The 16,355-nt window shown below is 46.1% G+C and overlaps 1 protein-coding gene across 4 annotated transcripts in view; it reads right to left on the reverse strand.

Annotated features, from left to right (window-relative positions):
- Window positions 1–16,355, reverse strand: part of Art1 (arginine methyltransferase 1) — a 144,092-nt gene that overhangs the window by 52,486 nt on the left and 75,251 nt on the right. For all 4 annotated transcript variants that reach the window (XM_037420207.2, XM_037420209.2, XM_075886416.1 and 1 more), the window contains 3 exons: window positions 11,479–11,685; window positions 10,622–10,709; window positions 4,107–4,373 (listed from right to left, as the gene is read on the reverse strand). In XM_037420207.2, coding sequence (XP_037276104.1) covers window positions 4,107–4,373; window positions 10,622–10,709; window positions 11,479–11,685 — 562 coding nt within the window. The remainder of the gene's footprint in view (window positions 1–4,106; window positions 4,374–10,621; window positions 10,710–11,478; window positions 11,686–16,355) is intronic.

Here is a 16,355-nt window from a genome sequence, read left to right on the forward strand (position 1 = left end):
ACAAAATGCGTATCGACGCGCGTCGTCCTCGTGTCGTTGGCCACAGGCATCGCTTGCGCGGCTGCAGCTTCGGTAGATATCGTACACTCGCTGGCGCATGTCGCGGAGCTTGTCGCTGCTTCAGGTATCCGAGACCGACGCTTGCGTTTTTTGCCGTAGGCATGAGCTGTCGCGAATTTGCGTCGCCCGCCAGCCATCGTCGCGTCCGAACAAATTGTGACAAGGAGTCGCGCATTGTTGCACACAGTCGGGCAGACGAAATTTTCGGTCGTCCAATCGTAGAGCAGGATTTGCCCCACGTGGTATAAACGCGCCAATGCTGTGCGAGTATTTCCTCGTTTTCGGTGGCGTGTAGCTCCATAGTCGCCAGACTTAGAGTTGTTTTCTCGCTAAAACCGGATTGCTGAAGAATTTAGCTTTCAAATGATTCCAAAATGGCCGTGCTGCGGCTAACGGTTACCGCAGACGACGGCATTGAAATTGCCCGTTTTGGGGGCGCGTTTTCGAGCGAGAGTGATCATGAAAGTCTCTTTAGAACGCAATAACAAAATAAATACTAATCGGAACGCGTTAATATTCCTGCAATAGATTCTTTTGGACGTCGAGATTTCAAAAAAAAATATTTTGAAAAAAATTTTGTCAATTTTTTGGTCTAAAAGACCCGTGTCTCCCCTTAACGGAAGCAACGCCGTTGTTTACCGATAAATAGGAGTTTCGGGTTAGCTCTGCATTCAGATTTAATTTGCGCGTTTATTTTCCCAATGTTTGTACCAAATCTGAATACAGTTGAGCCCACATATAACGGCCCCACTAAAAATTAACTTTCATTTAAAATGAACAATACTTGCGTAACCGTGAAAATATACATTGTTTCAATGGCACAAAATTGCACTTACAAGAAACGTCTCCAAGCGCCGCCGATCGGTTACAGCGAACGGAGTCGGCGCTCTGCCGACTTCCCGGAAACCACCCATCAGACATCGGCGAGGTGCCCATAGATTCTTATTGTTAAACACCAACCCTGCTTCCGCGCTTCTTTAGTTGCCGCTCTCCCCGACCAATTTCTGTTACGCACCCCTCCGTCCTTTGTCCTGCCCGCTTTTGCGGGAGGTCAAAGGACAGAAGGGTGCGTATTTCAACACTGCCACCGATCTTTCGAAGACCGGTTGGCCTTCTCCCCTGTTTTTGATCGCTGATACTGTCGTTGGCGTCACTGGCCTGGAGTGACCAGACCATTTGTCGACATTGCCGGCCACCGACTGTATCCATTTGTCTGTGTTTTGTCTTATCGTACCGTTCTAATGCATGCGCTACCCTACCGACCCTGATAATTCGAGATTCGTTTCGTGTTTAGGACCTGTTCTCACTCACTTCGCACTGGGCTCAGCATGCCCTTCACACGCATGCGGAAGCGCAAAAACAGCTGTTAATTAGCACCGAACGAATCGCGAAATATCAAAGTCGGTGAGGCCACGCAAACCCACTGGCGTAACAGAACGATTCTTTGACCGTGGCTGCCAATGCATTGAACACCGCCGTGCGCGTTTCGTAGACCTTTCAAGCAAGCAACCCGACCTGCCTCCTTCCCGTGTGTTTGGGATTTCATGGTAGCCTTCCCGCCGTATCCTCCCTTCTCTTCACCCTATCGCAACTCCTTGGCCTTCTCTCGCAAATCTGTCCTCCTCTCCTGATAATGACTCCTTCGCCCGTCTCCACCGCCCCGCGATGCCAGCCACGCCGCTTCGAATTCAAAAGTTTCGTTTTCGGACTAGAAATGGGCCCAGAGCGGTACTACGCGTTCTGGCATGTGTGTCGCGTGCGCGTCTTTCTCACTCTTGGTGTGCGCGCATGTGGTCAGGATGGCGGGCGGGAGGCCTTGCTTGCTTTCTCCTGCCGCTCAACAAAATGCCGAAAGTGGGACTGCTTGGATTAGGTGCCGCGTTGCGGAGCGCTTGACCACCTGGCAGTCAACTTGCCGCTTCGGACGTCCCGGTATTCAGCTGTGGAGATGGAGACTACTGTATTTACTCGATTCTACCGCTCCCTCGATTGTAAAGCGCATCCGGTTTCCACGACGAAAAAAAAAAAAGTAAGACATCAATTGCAATGCGCACCCATTTTTCTAGTTGGCCCCCATGATCACACCAGTCGGGAAAACGACTCCTTTAGGGAGCGTCTTCCGTTTAAATATGAGGTATGGGGGAATCTCGTGCCCATCTGACGTGCAACGGAGCATGGCCGTCACTCTAGTTTTACCGTGGCCCGATGTCAGCACGAGAACTTGCTTCGCCCCCTTCTTCTCGACAGTTGTGGTGCGAGGCATGTCGAAGTAAAGAGGCGTCTGATCGGCATTCCCGATTTGCCCAAGCAGGTAGCCGTTGTTGTGCCGCAAGTTTACAACGAACCTCTGAAAACTGTGAAGCTTTTCTTCGTACTCCTGCAGCAACTTTTGGCATATGCTCGTTCGCCTTCGGAGGGAAAAGCCTTTCCTCTTCATAAAGTTAGTTAGCCAGCACCTGCTCGCTTTAAACTGGCTCCGCATTAGCCCTTTTTCTAAGGCTAACTGCAGGTTCTGCACTTGGAGTAGTTCTGTCGTCACGGGCCGCTGTGCCGCTTACTGCTCAATCACTTACTCGCCGAGCAGCTCTTCAATTTGCGAAAACCGACCCTGCTGTGGTCCACTGAAGCCTTTGCGGAAATCTTTGCTATCGACAATATTCTGCTTTTGTTTCCGCCAGTCCCGCATGCACATTTCGGGAACTCCGAACGACCGCGATGCAGCCCGATTTCCATCTGTTTCGGCACACGCGATGACTTTTTTTTAAAAGCGGCATCGTGGTGCACTCGTCGAGTTTTTGGAGTCGGCCCTTCCATGCCATTGATGCTAATGCACTACAAGATGACGAACTCCTCAGCACACGTACGAAGTGCCGCACATGAGAAACACATAGGCAGAAATCGCCGACGCGCCATGCCGACGCACGTAGGGGGCGGCCATTTCGAAAATGCCGATGGCAATACAATGACCATATTAATTTTTTTTTCGTACTCGATCCTAATGTGCATGCAATTAATGAACTCGCTTAACCGGAAAAAAGGTGCGCGTTAGATTAGAGTAATTACGGTATTTCGTTGGCGGCGAGGACGGTGACATGCGCAAAACTGTTTTTGTGAGGCCGACTTATTTGACGTCGGGCCCGATGCCGAGCCTCAAGCTTCCGAACAGGACCACTGCGGCGGTGATTTGTGGCAGCGCGTCATCGACTCCGACATGGAAAAGTGGTTAGGACATCTGTTGCGATAATTTCATGATGCCGACACTGCGGAACCGTGCACAAATTAGGGCATAATGAAGTACGCGGCACGAGCGATTTGAAGCAATCAGATTGCAAGAACAACGAAACTTTGGAGCCAGTGCCTCATGCAGCTTATGCTACAGGCCTCGGCGAAGATCACGCTGCTGTTTAAAATAAACTCGAACAGCCCTTATGGCTTCTGCTCTTTGAACCATGTGCGTCACAAACTTTTTGGGGCAAAAAATTTTGTGTTTTCACTCGCAACTTTTTAAAAGCTGTGTTTCATTTACTACGAACATCGGGATACAGCGAACAGATGCCGCCTCAGGCTCGTTATAAGCGGGCTCGACTGTATAACGAAATCCTCTTTATAACATATTTTTCCAGGAATTTACCAACTTCATTATATCCAGGCTTAACTGTACATTCGGCAAAAGTGATCGTCGCGATCTACAGTATGAAATGGCAGGCTTAGTCCGGAGGTGTAAAAAGGAAGAGTCTGAGCCTGTTTACTGCCCCTTTAAAGCTGGGCTTGTTTTGCCAGTGCAGCAGCTCCTGTCGGCCGTGAACGTGATTTGATGTATTTTTAGAATGCACTCACCATTGATAATTACAAGCAAGGTACCTTATCACATGTACAGCACAAATATATAGAGTTTTTACAAAATGGTGATATTTTTCAGTACTTAGAAGGCTGCATCCACAACAAGGATCTAAGAACAAATTAATGTTGTAACAATACTTCACTATGTACATGCAGCAGTTTTGCGGAGTGAATTAATGTCCCCAGAAGACAGAGGAGTACTATACCTGTAGAGAATCCTGTGCGCTTGTGGCACTTGGTGAACTCAACGTTGAAGAAGGTGACAAAGGCCTGGATGTAGTCGTCCCGGCGCACTTGCAGGTGAAATGGTGAGGTGAAGGAGAGGTCCTCGACGCGCACCGTGTAGAGGTCGACCTCTTTGAGTAGGCAGGCGTTGGTCACCACCTGTTTGGGGTCCACCACATCTACCAGGGGCTCAGAGATGGCCACCTTGCGGATGCAGCTCATGTTGAAACCATACACGCTGTCCCACCCTGCGCCGCACAAGAATAATTATGGCCACACACACAGGCACTCTCAGTGATCACCATGACAATGAGCAGTAAACGAGGGGAACTTGACTGATAGGTAGAAGCAGAATACCTAGGCACCTCTCTTTTGAAAAACGAAACTTTGTAAATTTTAAATGGCATCAAATGCTCGTTAATTCGGAGGTATTTAGATGCGCACCAGTTAACTCGAACAATTCCGGAGAGGGCTACCGACACTCCATGCTTTCAGTCGCGCTACCTCGGTGGCTTGGAGGCTCAAGAACTGCTTGCAGTAACCGATAGTTGTGGGTCTTAGAAGGCAAAAATCACAAAAAATCGACTTTTTGAAGCTGACATTTTCGGAATCTGTTCGTATGTTTGCACCTATCTGAAAAATTTCAAGCTTCACGCATCGTTCTTTCTGGCACAAAATCAATTTAAAACATCCCTGTGAGATAAATGTGAGCGCAAATTGACACTAAAACGCGCTTTTTCTGCGCCGAGCTGTTGCCATTACACACGAGCTATCGTGTTCATCTTGGTCTCGTTTGAAAGGGTCGTTCTTCATCTTCAATTTTCCGCCACCGCTGGCTCGCCTTGCTCATTGCTTTTTCAGCAAAAACGCGTCATCAAGAAGTACTAGAACGCGATTCTATTGGCTGCTTTGGGCACGTGACAAAACCTAGGCATCCGTTTGGCCAAGTGGTGTTTCCGGCATCTGGTTCACCATCGTGACGCTATGGACATGTGCCATTTTGTCATGGCGCTGCTGACTGCCTGCGGCAGTAAAGTTCCGTGCCACAGTAGTTTGTGAAATGAATGTGGCGATCGTTCGTTCGCTGTGAACTTCAGAAAGAGCCCCGCTATGGCTCAGGACAACGAGCATAACGAACTCGCCGCGGTCAACGGCAGTCACCGGTGTAGGCCTAATACCCGTGCCACACAGGCATAGAAAATGAGATTCGGTAGCGAATGCATTCAGTTCCCAGAATACATTTTTTTCGGCGGCGCTGCTACACGTCCAAAGCGAATGACATTTGACTTGATGATGTCGATCGCAGCACCTTCCTCGTGAGCATCGGGCGAGTAGCAATAAAAAAATAAGCAAGCGTTTACAAGCTTCATACACATCCGGTTATAATTAAAAGTATAAATAACCATATTACGCTGCCGTTAGATTTCGTTTGTTACTATGTTTCATGACGTTGCATCCGACCGTGTAGCAACTTAAGCCAAGGCTAGTCAGATCCGCAGCGTAAAAAGAAAATGGCGCCTGGCGCATTCATTTTACAGCGCCTTCCAGCTGAAGAGAAGTTTTTAAGCAGTTGTTTAAGTGATTAGTGTAAATAAATACGCAAAGATTTTCCTTACAGTTGAATCAAATGTCGTTTTATACAATTAGTCGACTAAGACTGAACGGCGGGCTTGTTGGTTATTCATGTTGTTCGAAGTATAGCGCATCCAGGACGGGACAGAGAAGAAGACACAGAACACATACACGGCGCTAACTTTCAACAATGCGGTTTAATCCGAGAAACTGCAATACTTATACCCAAACATGGCACGTCACAACCACGTGCTAGAACCAGAAAATTGTGATCTACTGCAACTCATGCGACATCCAAATGATGCAATTCTTTCAATGATAATGATACCGATAAGCAAGCCATCGGTATCATTATCATTGAAAGAATTGCATTATTTGGATGTCACATGAGTTGCAGTAGATCACCATTTTCTGGTTCTGGCATGTGGTTGTGACGCACCATGTTTGGGTATTGTATTGCTGTTTCTCAGATTAAACCGCATCGTTGAAAGTTAGCGCCGTGTATGTGTTCTGTGTCTTCTTCTCTGTCCCGTCCTGAATGCGCTATACCTCGAAAATATACAATTACTTCATCAGCTGTGCTGTCGAGAGCACGCATTTCTCAGTCGAATGAGTTTTGGCGAGGACATTAGGTGATGAATGGCATTTGGGCGAGTGCCATTTCGTTCATCCGTGTGGCACCGCGCGAATGACCTCAAGTCTGAAGGCAGTAAGAGGTAAGTGCCATGTTCTCTGCCCGTGTGGCATGGGTATAACTCGCGTAGGAGCCCGTTGGTTGCCGACAACATTATGGAGAGTGGCTGTGTTTTGCAGCCTCATCAGTTAGAGGACGAGAAGTAAAAAGCAGAAGTGAAGCTACAAGAGATATCAATCTTCGTATTGACGGAACGGAAGCGCAGTCTTATCGCTTACCGCACTAATGCTGCGGTTGCCCCCCCCCCTCCCCCCCCGCCTAACAAAAAGACCTTAAACTGCGTGACGGGTCGTCAGAGTACGCCGCGTATCGACGGACAACAGGAAGTCAATTTATTCGCAGTGAACGTGCTCGTCACCCACGCAATGGAGGCTACTGGCAACAGGTAGACTGCTTTTAACAATGTGTTAGCAACGTTGTCACGGTCTCCACTCGAGAATGCGGCAGTCTTACGCGAAAAGGAAACTAACACCTCGGCACTTGTGTAGCCTCGAAATCGATGAGAGATGGAGCAAGTTTGGTTCGCGACATTTACAGGTAACCCACTCTGCACAAGCTCGAAAACATCGCCTTGTTGTTCGACGGATTGCGGATGACGCGTGCACATCCGTTGCACATCGCTGTCTGTACAGTCACCAAACTGATAAGTGGCCTTGCGGCAGACAAGCACACGGCGACAACTTGCTACAGGGCTTGAAGAAATGACACGCTCGTGCAAACAATCAGTCCTATAACATTCCCGGTACATATTAACTGACTAAAAGTAACTGTGTCATATTTTTCACTCGAAACGGCGAAATAAAGTTTTAACAACAGTTTTCTCGAAGCACACATTTTGACTACTTTCTTTTGCTTGTCCGATAAAAGTGGACCTAGGACAGCTAGAGCTGTAATTGTTTTTGCACATTGTAGTTAAATGCGCACAAAAAACAACGCTGAAAGTCGATTTTTAATGGGCGGCTTTATTTTTAAATTATATCATAAAAATTTTTGTTCTTTGTTACATGCAATAAAATTTATTGTGCTGTAATTCGAGAAATACTCCTTCAATTGTCGATCAGCTTGCACCGTTGCACTCCTTAGCTTTTCTAGTATCCACATAGTATATGTTAATGACTATGTAATTCCAAGTACATACATTTTTACTGCCGAAAATGTTAGAATTTTTTGTTTTCTTGATTTTTCTTAAAATGGAAATTTTGTACACCCTGCATGAAAATTCCTGCAATATATCGGAAACTATTACAGATAGCAGAATAATTTTTTTGCAGCATGAAGCTATATGTTTGAAGCACACAGCATAGGAAGCAGATTTTGATTTCTCTAGATGCAAGTTTTTTAAATTAGTCTTTTGTGTGACCGCACAATGCCCACATTCAATGCTATGAAGTTTAGTGTACTGTAAAGTAAAAAATAATAACCAAATAAAAAAAGTGCTTCTTATGTTGTGTAGCTTGTGCTTTCTACTGTTGATCTCTATGCTATTTGCAAATTTCGGACTGGTGGTTATTTTTCTATTGTAGCAGGAACAATATATATTGTTATCCTAACTGAATAATGAACTAATGAAACTACAGAAAAAATAACCACATATTTAGAATTGGGAGAACAAACTGAGTAAGCATGCCAACTTTTGTCACATTTGGTTGAAAAATAAATGAGAGAGCCCCAAGACCCATGTCCCCCTTTAATTCGAACTTCTTTTAATTCGAATAATTTTCGGGCCCCCTTGAGTTCGCATTATCGAGATTCGACTGTACTTGTCATTTTTGAATGCGCCTACAGTAGGTGTGATGATCCGTTATTGGTAAGCTCTCGGCGCCTGTATTTTTTTAACAGTAAAAGCTCGTTAATTCAAACCACAATGGGAAGCCGCCTCAGTTTGAATTAACGAAAGTGAAGAACAACAATAGTACATTGCGAGTAGGACATAACAATTTATTTTTGAAAAAAATCTGTGATCGCGGTCTGCCTTCTTTTCTTGAAGGCGACAGCCAGCACTTTTTGCTCTAACGAGCGAATTAGGCGAAAGGCCTCTTCTCCGCTTTCTTCAAAACTTAAGAAAAGACGGGCGGCATTCGATCCGGCCAAGACTTCCGCCGAAGAGGGCCGCACTGGTGCTTCATCCTCCTCATCATCGTCACTGGCAGCGACAGGTTCTGCGCTTCTCACCTGACATATTATGTCGCCATCCGAGAGTGCACCACACACCACTGCACTTGGGTGCACTTGCGAACGCATTTCCTTCATCCAAATGAGAAGCTCTTTCTCGGGGTCAGGATACTTTGCGGGCCGCAACCTCCTTTTTTTGCTCGCAACTTCTGCTTCTAAGGCGTCTTCAATAGTCCTCCTATTTTTTATATACGTAGATAGCGTCGTTTTCGGTATCCCATGCTTTTTCGCGATATCTTGCTTAGGCGAGAGTCAGGCATCCACTTCCCGCAGGATATCAGCTTTCTCCTGAAGCGTTTTGGCACGGTATTTGCCGCGGGCACATGCCACCAAGTCAGAGCAGCATAATCGCGACAGACGGGAAGCTACTACTGGTGCTACCGCAACAAACATTAGCCGAGGCCTAACACCAACACAAAGAATCGCGACAGTCGGAAGCTACTCCCAGTACCAACAACCGAGGTGTACGACGCACACCTGAGACAGAGACTGCAGAGAAGGCTGGGCAAAGCTACGGCGCACTTGATTTGCTGTGTGCTGGTCCTGCTACTTGTCGCCTCACAGCGACAACTATGCAGGATTTTCAAAGGCTCCGAGATCGGCCCTTAAAAAAAAAAAACATATCTTGGAGGTTACGTAGGACAGAGGGCAGGCAGCCGCCGAGAGAGAAAGATTGTGCGGGGAGGGGGATGAAGAGTAAGTGGCGCTATTTTCTGCACTCTGGCCTCCGTGCCAGTTTCTCTGTTTTTCTCTCCGCTGCCTGTCCATGCCACCTCGCAACTCGGCAGCCACAATATGGAGTGACTAGCCAAGGCGCCGGTGCGGTGGCGCGTAGTTCGAATGATCCGTGGCGGAGCCTACTCGCATTCAAATTAACGAGCTTTTTTATTCATAGGCTTGTATGGAGCTTGGCCGGACCATAACTTACAGTTCGAATTATCCACAAATTCGAATTTCACTGTAACAAATTTTTATATATCAAACTGATTCGCGATTCCCTTCGAGTTCAATATATGCGTGTTCGACTATAGTGAAACCAAACGAAAAGCAGCAGAATATGATCATGATGACAGTGAATCAGGGGGAAGAGGCCATGTGGCACTAGTCGCCACTCGGCAAGCGCATGGGCCGCAGGTGCATCCAGTGACTGCGAAACGCGCCGTATTATGAAGGAATGGCTATTGATTGTTTGTGTAGTGACTTCGCGCGTAGCGTGTGCAGCTCAGGCACGTTGTGTTCTCGGGCTGTGCTTGTGCGCGTTGATGATGGTGTGGCCATTGATGGTTTGCTGACTGATGATGACATATTATTGGAAGTGCTTGAAGAATATTAGAATCACTCTGTCGATGATGACATTCAAGATGAGCCTACACAACATGGCACCGTGCATGAGGCCGCCGAAGCCCTCGCAGTCTTCGTGGAGTCCTGCATCAGTCCTGGTGACAGTGAGCGTGCCCACCACCACCTCATGGGGTGGAAGAGGATCGTTTAAGCACAAAATTTGATGATCAGGCAGACAAAGTTGACACAATTTTTCACGAATTAAAGGTTTGTCTGTGACGAGTACATATTCTGTTTCTTTTGGCGATCCATTCGATAATCCTGAATTTAGTGAACTCGGGACATTTTTAGCGGCCGGATTAACAAAATTTTACTGTATTTTCACTACGACTTCTCAAAATAACGAATGATTTGTAGCAGTCCCTTGAGATTCGTTGTATTAAGATTTAGACATGGCAGTGGAGAGTTCACCCTTGAGGAAAGTACACAAGCAGCAGCAATTAAATTTTCTTTTGGGCTGCTAGATTTGTCGGACAATGTTGCAGTTTCCCAAAAGTCTAAGATGATGCAACATTGACAACGAATCTTCCGTTAGACTTAAGGTGCTGTAACAATGTTGTTCACCAAAGACTTCCAAGGGAAGGAGAGAATGGAAAGTCAGAATGCTTGCACAATTAATGCAGCTCTAGAGACAAAAGACGAATGGGACACGAAGCTGCACAGCACAAGCACTGACCTCTGGGCAGTGCCAATCGTGCAAGGAGAAGGGACACTCACAGTTAATCTTCTCGTCCTTGTACTGGCGGTCTTCAATGGCACATAGGAAAAGTGTGGCTCGATCAGGAAACATCAGGCCACCGGGCTTCTGCAATAGCACCGCACCAATCAGCTCTCATGGAAGCATGTGCAATAAATTTTCATTATTTCAGCACTTTGGAGTAGGCTCATTTGGGAGCACCCTGAAGAAGCTACTTTCTAATTTTGGATGACACCGGTGAAGCAAGTTCCGCTGACAGTGAGACACCTGAACAATTATTGTGGGGATCCATAAAAAGAGTTAGATAACTATATCGATGCATTGGAATTCTCATGAAGAAAATGCTCTCAGCAGCTGCCATTATTTCACTACCATTTCGATAAAACTCAATATTGTTTTACATATCTAGGGCAAAGTTTGCCGAGTTTCTTACGAATGCATTTTTTCACTGAGTGCCAGAGAGAGAAGGGGCCATCAAATACTGCAATAAATGGCAGCAATGAATACAACGAAGCAACTCCTGTCAACTTGGATATGACAACGTTCGAATGTATCACTGCAAGGGTAGGTTTCAGATCGATTTGATGAAAAAACAAAAAGCATTCACCATAGTTAAATCGACAAGACCAAGCCACCATTATCACTTCAGGATCTAGTGGCAGTCAGTGCAGTGCTCCGATTTACTTATTTACTTTTACTTGCACAGTACCACTACAGGAGTGAGGTGACCACTGGGGTTGCACGTTCAGGTACAAATTTACCCCTTTTGCCCTGGACACCAATACCGCTTTCTCAGAAGGATGCTAGCTGAAGCCGTAAGAAATATTTCTGTTGCACTGCACTTTAAATATTTCTGACAGTAAACGAAAACACTGACGAGCCACTTGTCGCGGGCGTAGAGCACGGTGTCCAGCATGGACTCGTAGAAGAGGCAGTAACCCATCCATTCGGAGATGATGATGTCCACCTTGTCGACGGGCAGCGTCACCTCCTCCACCTTGCCCTTGACAATGGTGACGACGTTGGCCATGCCGTTCTCGTGCACTATGCGCTCCGCATGCTCCACCACACCGGAGCACTCAATCTGCAAAGTATAATTTCAGAGAGTTCGTGTGGCTTTTCACCTGAAGGGCTTTCGCTAACTTCCAAACAACTCCCGGCGGTTTTTCAGGCATATAAAAAAAGGAAAATTCAAAGCACGCTACAAAGAAACTGACAAAAAGCGCAAAAAACATTGTTGTGAAATTGTGTTGCTGCCAAATTTCACGTACAGACCATGAAATTCAGGAATATTTGAGGACTATGACTTGCCCTCTTGTCCTGAAAACGTGTTTTCTTTTCTAACTTTCATCATTCTCATACTAGGCTGCACACACCGTTACCATGTTTTTTTTTTTGCGTATAACACACACACACAAAGTTTGGAGTCGATGCACGAGTAATACTCAAATTGCTGTGCGCAAGTTGCTATCTGTGGGTGCTATATGTGAGCTCCATTTGACATTTGACAAGAGGACTGCAGCACGGTTTACACAACACAGCTTTCGAACGACACGAACTCTTTTCACAGTGAGTTAAACACATACTTCCAGCAAGCAGGCCCCACTGACACAGCTGTCTATCTCATTGAGTATTCACTAGCCTTGGCTGGCAAGTGCTACGCTGGCATCACATAGCACCCAGTTGAGAGAGGCTGTAACGTCAAAATATTTTCTCAGTCTAGATACGACCCAAGATCGGGCATTCTCTGATGGAGACTGTCATGTTACACAAATACATGGTACAGGCGAATCTCGATAATTCAAACTCGAAGGGGCCCGAACATTTGTTCGAATTAAAAGAAGTTCGAATTAATGAAAGCTTAGTAAACGGAGGGCTACCCATGCAGTGGCGCATGTGCATTGAGCTTACACACGAGAGGGAAGTTTCAAAAGACTAAAATTTATTCACAAATCAGAGGACATTCGTCATTATTTGAAGTAATAGGTGATGCGCGTCAGCACACGATTGCCCCGCAGCGAGTAAATCAATTTCCCACGCAGACTGCAAAGCATGTCTACTTCGGCTTCAGCATTCTCCTGGCAAGAGAAGTCGCGCCCGGCAATGTCTAGAGCCAACACTCTCTAAAGACGACAACGACGGCTGCATCTCCGCTACTCCCCTATGTGCCAAAGCCGCAGTGTTGCCAGCACGTGACGAGAAAGTAGGAGCCCCCCCGCGGAGAGAAGCAGATCGGCATCTGCGAGAAAACCAACACCCAACAGCAGCTTCTTCTTTTTGTTCTCTTTGCGTTTGCGCACGTCGTTGAAACGAGAAGGGTTACGTGCCAGGGACGGGAAAGGAGAAGCGTGGCACAGGCCCCTCGCAGATCGGCATTTGAGAGAGAGCAAACATTCCGCCGCAAACTTTTCTTTCCCTTTCCTTCGCGCGCAACGTTAAGGTGTCAGAGGTGCCGCCGCGGGATTGGGTGGGGTGCCGAGAGCATTTTCGGAGTGTGGTATGTTCAAATTAACCGTTGCAAGTGCTTGCGCGTTTGAATTACGGTGCGTTTTCACCCATTGGAATACACATAGCTTTGACGGGCCCTCATCGTGAGTTCCAATTAACTGGAAGTTCGAATTAAGCATGTTCGAATTAATGAGATTCGACTGTACTGCATGTTATAAAGAGCCCCTGCAATACCTTTTGCCTCATGAATTCACCACATCAATTCACCGCTGTAAAAAATAAAAATAAAATAAAAACAAAAATAAAATAATAAAAATTTCCAGAAACCGTGCAATACAAGTGGAGTTACAAAGATTTGTCAAATGCTGCAACTGCATTCTCTCTTCTCTCGTACCTACGAAAGCACTCAAAGCTATGCAGGCAAGGATGTCACAGGGAAAGAAAATGTGTATAGTTACCTTGACCACCTAATCTTTTGCTGTATTTTTTTTTCTCTTGTAATACACGGGCTTTCAGTGCAATCGTGCATGGACAAGTCGTGGTTCGTATAACAGCCAAGCATGCGCCATGCTCAAAGCAATCAATGGCTGCTACGAGTGATTTTTGAGCTTTTATCGTCACTTGTCAAGAGAACAAAAAGCAATCTTTAGCTGACTTCGGAAATGTATTTTGAATTCCAGGCCGTGTTGCACGAGCTGAACAATATTTGGCTCGTGTTTTCTCGGGAGCCTTCACTACCAATTGGCAGCATTTTCTGATCATGCTCAAAAAACGTTAACCAGCCGCTTTGATAATTGCCAAAATAAAGTTTGCTAACCAGCTTTTTGCAAATAAAATGATTGATTTTCTAGAGATTATATATGCTATTAGCTACCATTACACACAATATTTTGCGTAAAGGTATGTTTGTTAAGTTTACCAATACGGAATGGCAAAAAAAAAAGCTCTCTTTTTGAGTACCAGCTTGAAAAAATAACCAGATTGTTACCCTGCGAAAGTAGAAAATATAGAACCCAGAAACAAACAACTTTAATTATTGCCAGTGAAATGCAATTAGTGATGAGCTGCTCTCATTAAAGAGCCACAAAGAAAGTGGTGAACCGCAAGAAAGTCTTCAAAGAAAGTCTTCAATGTCGTTTCATAGGCATTGAAGACGTACGTTGGCAGGCTCATGACGAGCCAGGTACTGGGGAAGCTCAGTTGTCTTCCAGTCAGCAATACGCCGTTCATCCACTGCTGCTTTTTCCCCACACACGTTTCGAAAGACCAACACGTGCCTTTCTCAAGGTGTCTAGCAAATTGCAGAATTCAATTTCCCTGACTTTTCCAGGTTTTCACTCACCATTTTAGCTAAAATTCCCTGACCTATGCAACATACACCATTTTGTGGAAATGGTCCGTGAAGCATATTAATAAAAGGGTACAGAAAACACATTTCATTGTAGAGTAAAACATTTATTGCAACTGCCCTCATTCTCGAAATGCACTTCAATTAGTGTTTGAGAGAGTTTATTTGGTCTTGAAGAATAGAAGCTTCAAGTTGCGCCTCACTAAGCAGTCTGCTTTTTTTCTTGTAGCTCTTTAATCAGAGCTGCTGCTCTCTTTTTCTTCTCTAATTCAGTTGTTTCATCTCGCTCTCCCTTCTTTGTTAGCAGCTGCTCCCTGTAGACGCTGCAGGCACTGCGAACTGTCTTCACCATCCTCTCGGTAATGTCTACTTGAGCGATGCCACCTGCTGCCAAGACCGCATCATGCACTACTCTCTGTGCCACAAGAGAATCTTCTTTCAAATTTTCAACAAGGCATTCCTTGTTGACAGAAAAGCCTCTCTGTACCGCAGCATTGCCGTGAGACAAGCACGAGAGAAGTTTCACAAAAAACTGCAGCTCCTTGTGATCCTGGGAACATATGTTTGTCCACAGAGTATCCAGCCTCTGTTTCTTCCTGTCAAAATTTGCCAGCTGTGCTCGTGTACTGCTTTCTGAGCACACCTCCACGTAGGAGCGATGGGCTCGCTCTGCTTGCAAGCCGGTCATCCAGTGGTGCTCGGAAAGTACTTCAAGTGCCAGCGTAAGCCACCTGGGACCAGCCTCCAAAGACAATGCACAGACAGGGTCCAAACAGCCTGCACCCACGACCAACTTGTACTTAAGCGGCGATCTCTCCACCAGTTTCTGTGCACAAGCCTTGACAAACGATATGCAGCCTTTTTTAAAATTCATTATTGCAAGCTGTGACAACTTCTTGTTCTTGCGGAGCTAGTTTTTTGCCGAAAACCCAACGTCGAATGCGGCTACAATTACTGCATTTTCTGGTATGCTTAGGTCTATCTTCGTCAACTTGGCGATCGTGTCGGCAGCAACGAGAACTTCCCGTTTTACAATTCTCGACAGCAGTGAACGTAGAATGCTCTCTAGTGCTGCTGACAGGAATGGAACCATCGGTTTAACCATTTGAAATTCACGCAGAAAGGGTTCCAATTCCTCAGCTATCGAAAGAGCAAAAGCTAGCTTTGCTGACAATACCTGATTAGACACAGCTTCTTCAACCACTTTGTAGCTTGAGCATGTTGGCCTCTTGTGTGCTTTTTCTTTACACTGCTGCACAAATACAATGAGGTGTGGTAGAATCTCCAGTGACCTACAGATTACAGTACTGTTTTCCAGCCACCTCAATGCACAGAACTTCATGGGGAATTTCGAGCACCCCGTGAGGCTGACGAAGTCAGCGCTACGTGCAGGAACGCATTTGAACAGGTTGTAGGCGCTTCGAAGAAATGATGCCAAATCCCAGCCAGATGCAACGTGGCCAGCTTTATAAGCACCATTGATTGCATGAAGGCCACAGCTTCCTATGTCGAGGATATGGCTCTCATCTGACTCGCGAAGGTCTTCCTTCAGAGACTGCAAAAACTTAAAATTGACATTTGGCCCGTCCATGGACACTTGCAGGATTTTGGATCCTTTTATTTCCTCCACCGCTTGACAAAACACTGATGCCAAGTCTTCAGCGCACGTATGACCCATGAAGCAAGACGTCAGGTAGGGAGTTTTCACGCTGTCATCAGCAGCATCCCAGTATCTAATGAAAACATCCATTTGCTGTTTCTGGGTGACCTTGTTCAGCGCCTTGTCGAAACAGACTACCAGGTAAGGTACATTGACGAGACTCGACAGCAACATATTGCGAAAGTACGGCGCAATGTCATGGCAAATGGTGCAGCCTACCTTGTCTTTACCCAGCTGTACTTTTGCAGCCTTCTCAGAAGTGGGAAACATCAGTGAAAAAAGTGCCGCAAATACTGCC

This window comes from Rhipicephalus microplus, chromosome 2 (genome assembly GCF_043290135.1).
Source record: "Rhipicephalus microplus isolate Deutch F79 chromosome 2, USDA_Rmic, whole genome shotgun sequence".
Lineage (NCBI taxonomy): Eukaryota > Metazoa > Arthropoda > Arachnida > Ixodida > Ixodidae > Rhipicephalus > Rhipicephalus microplus.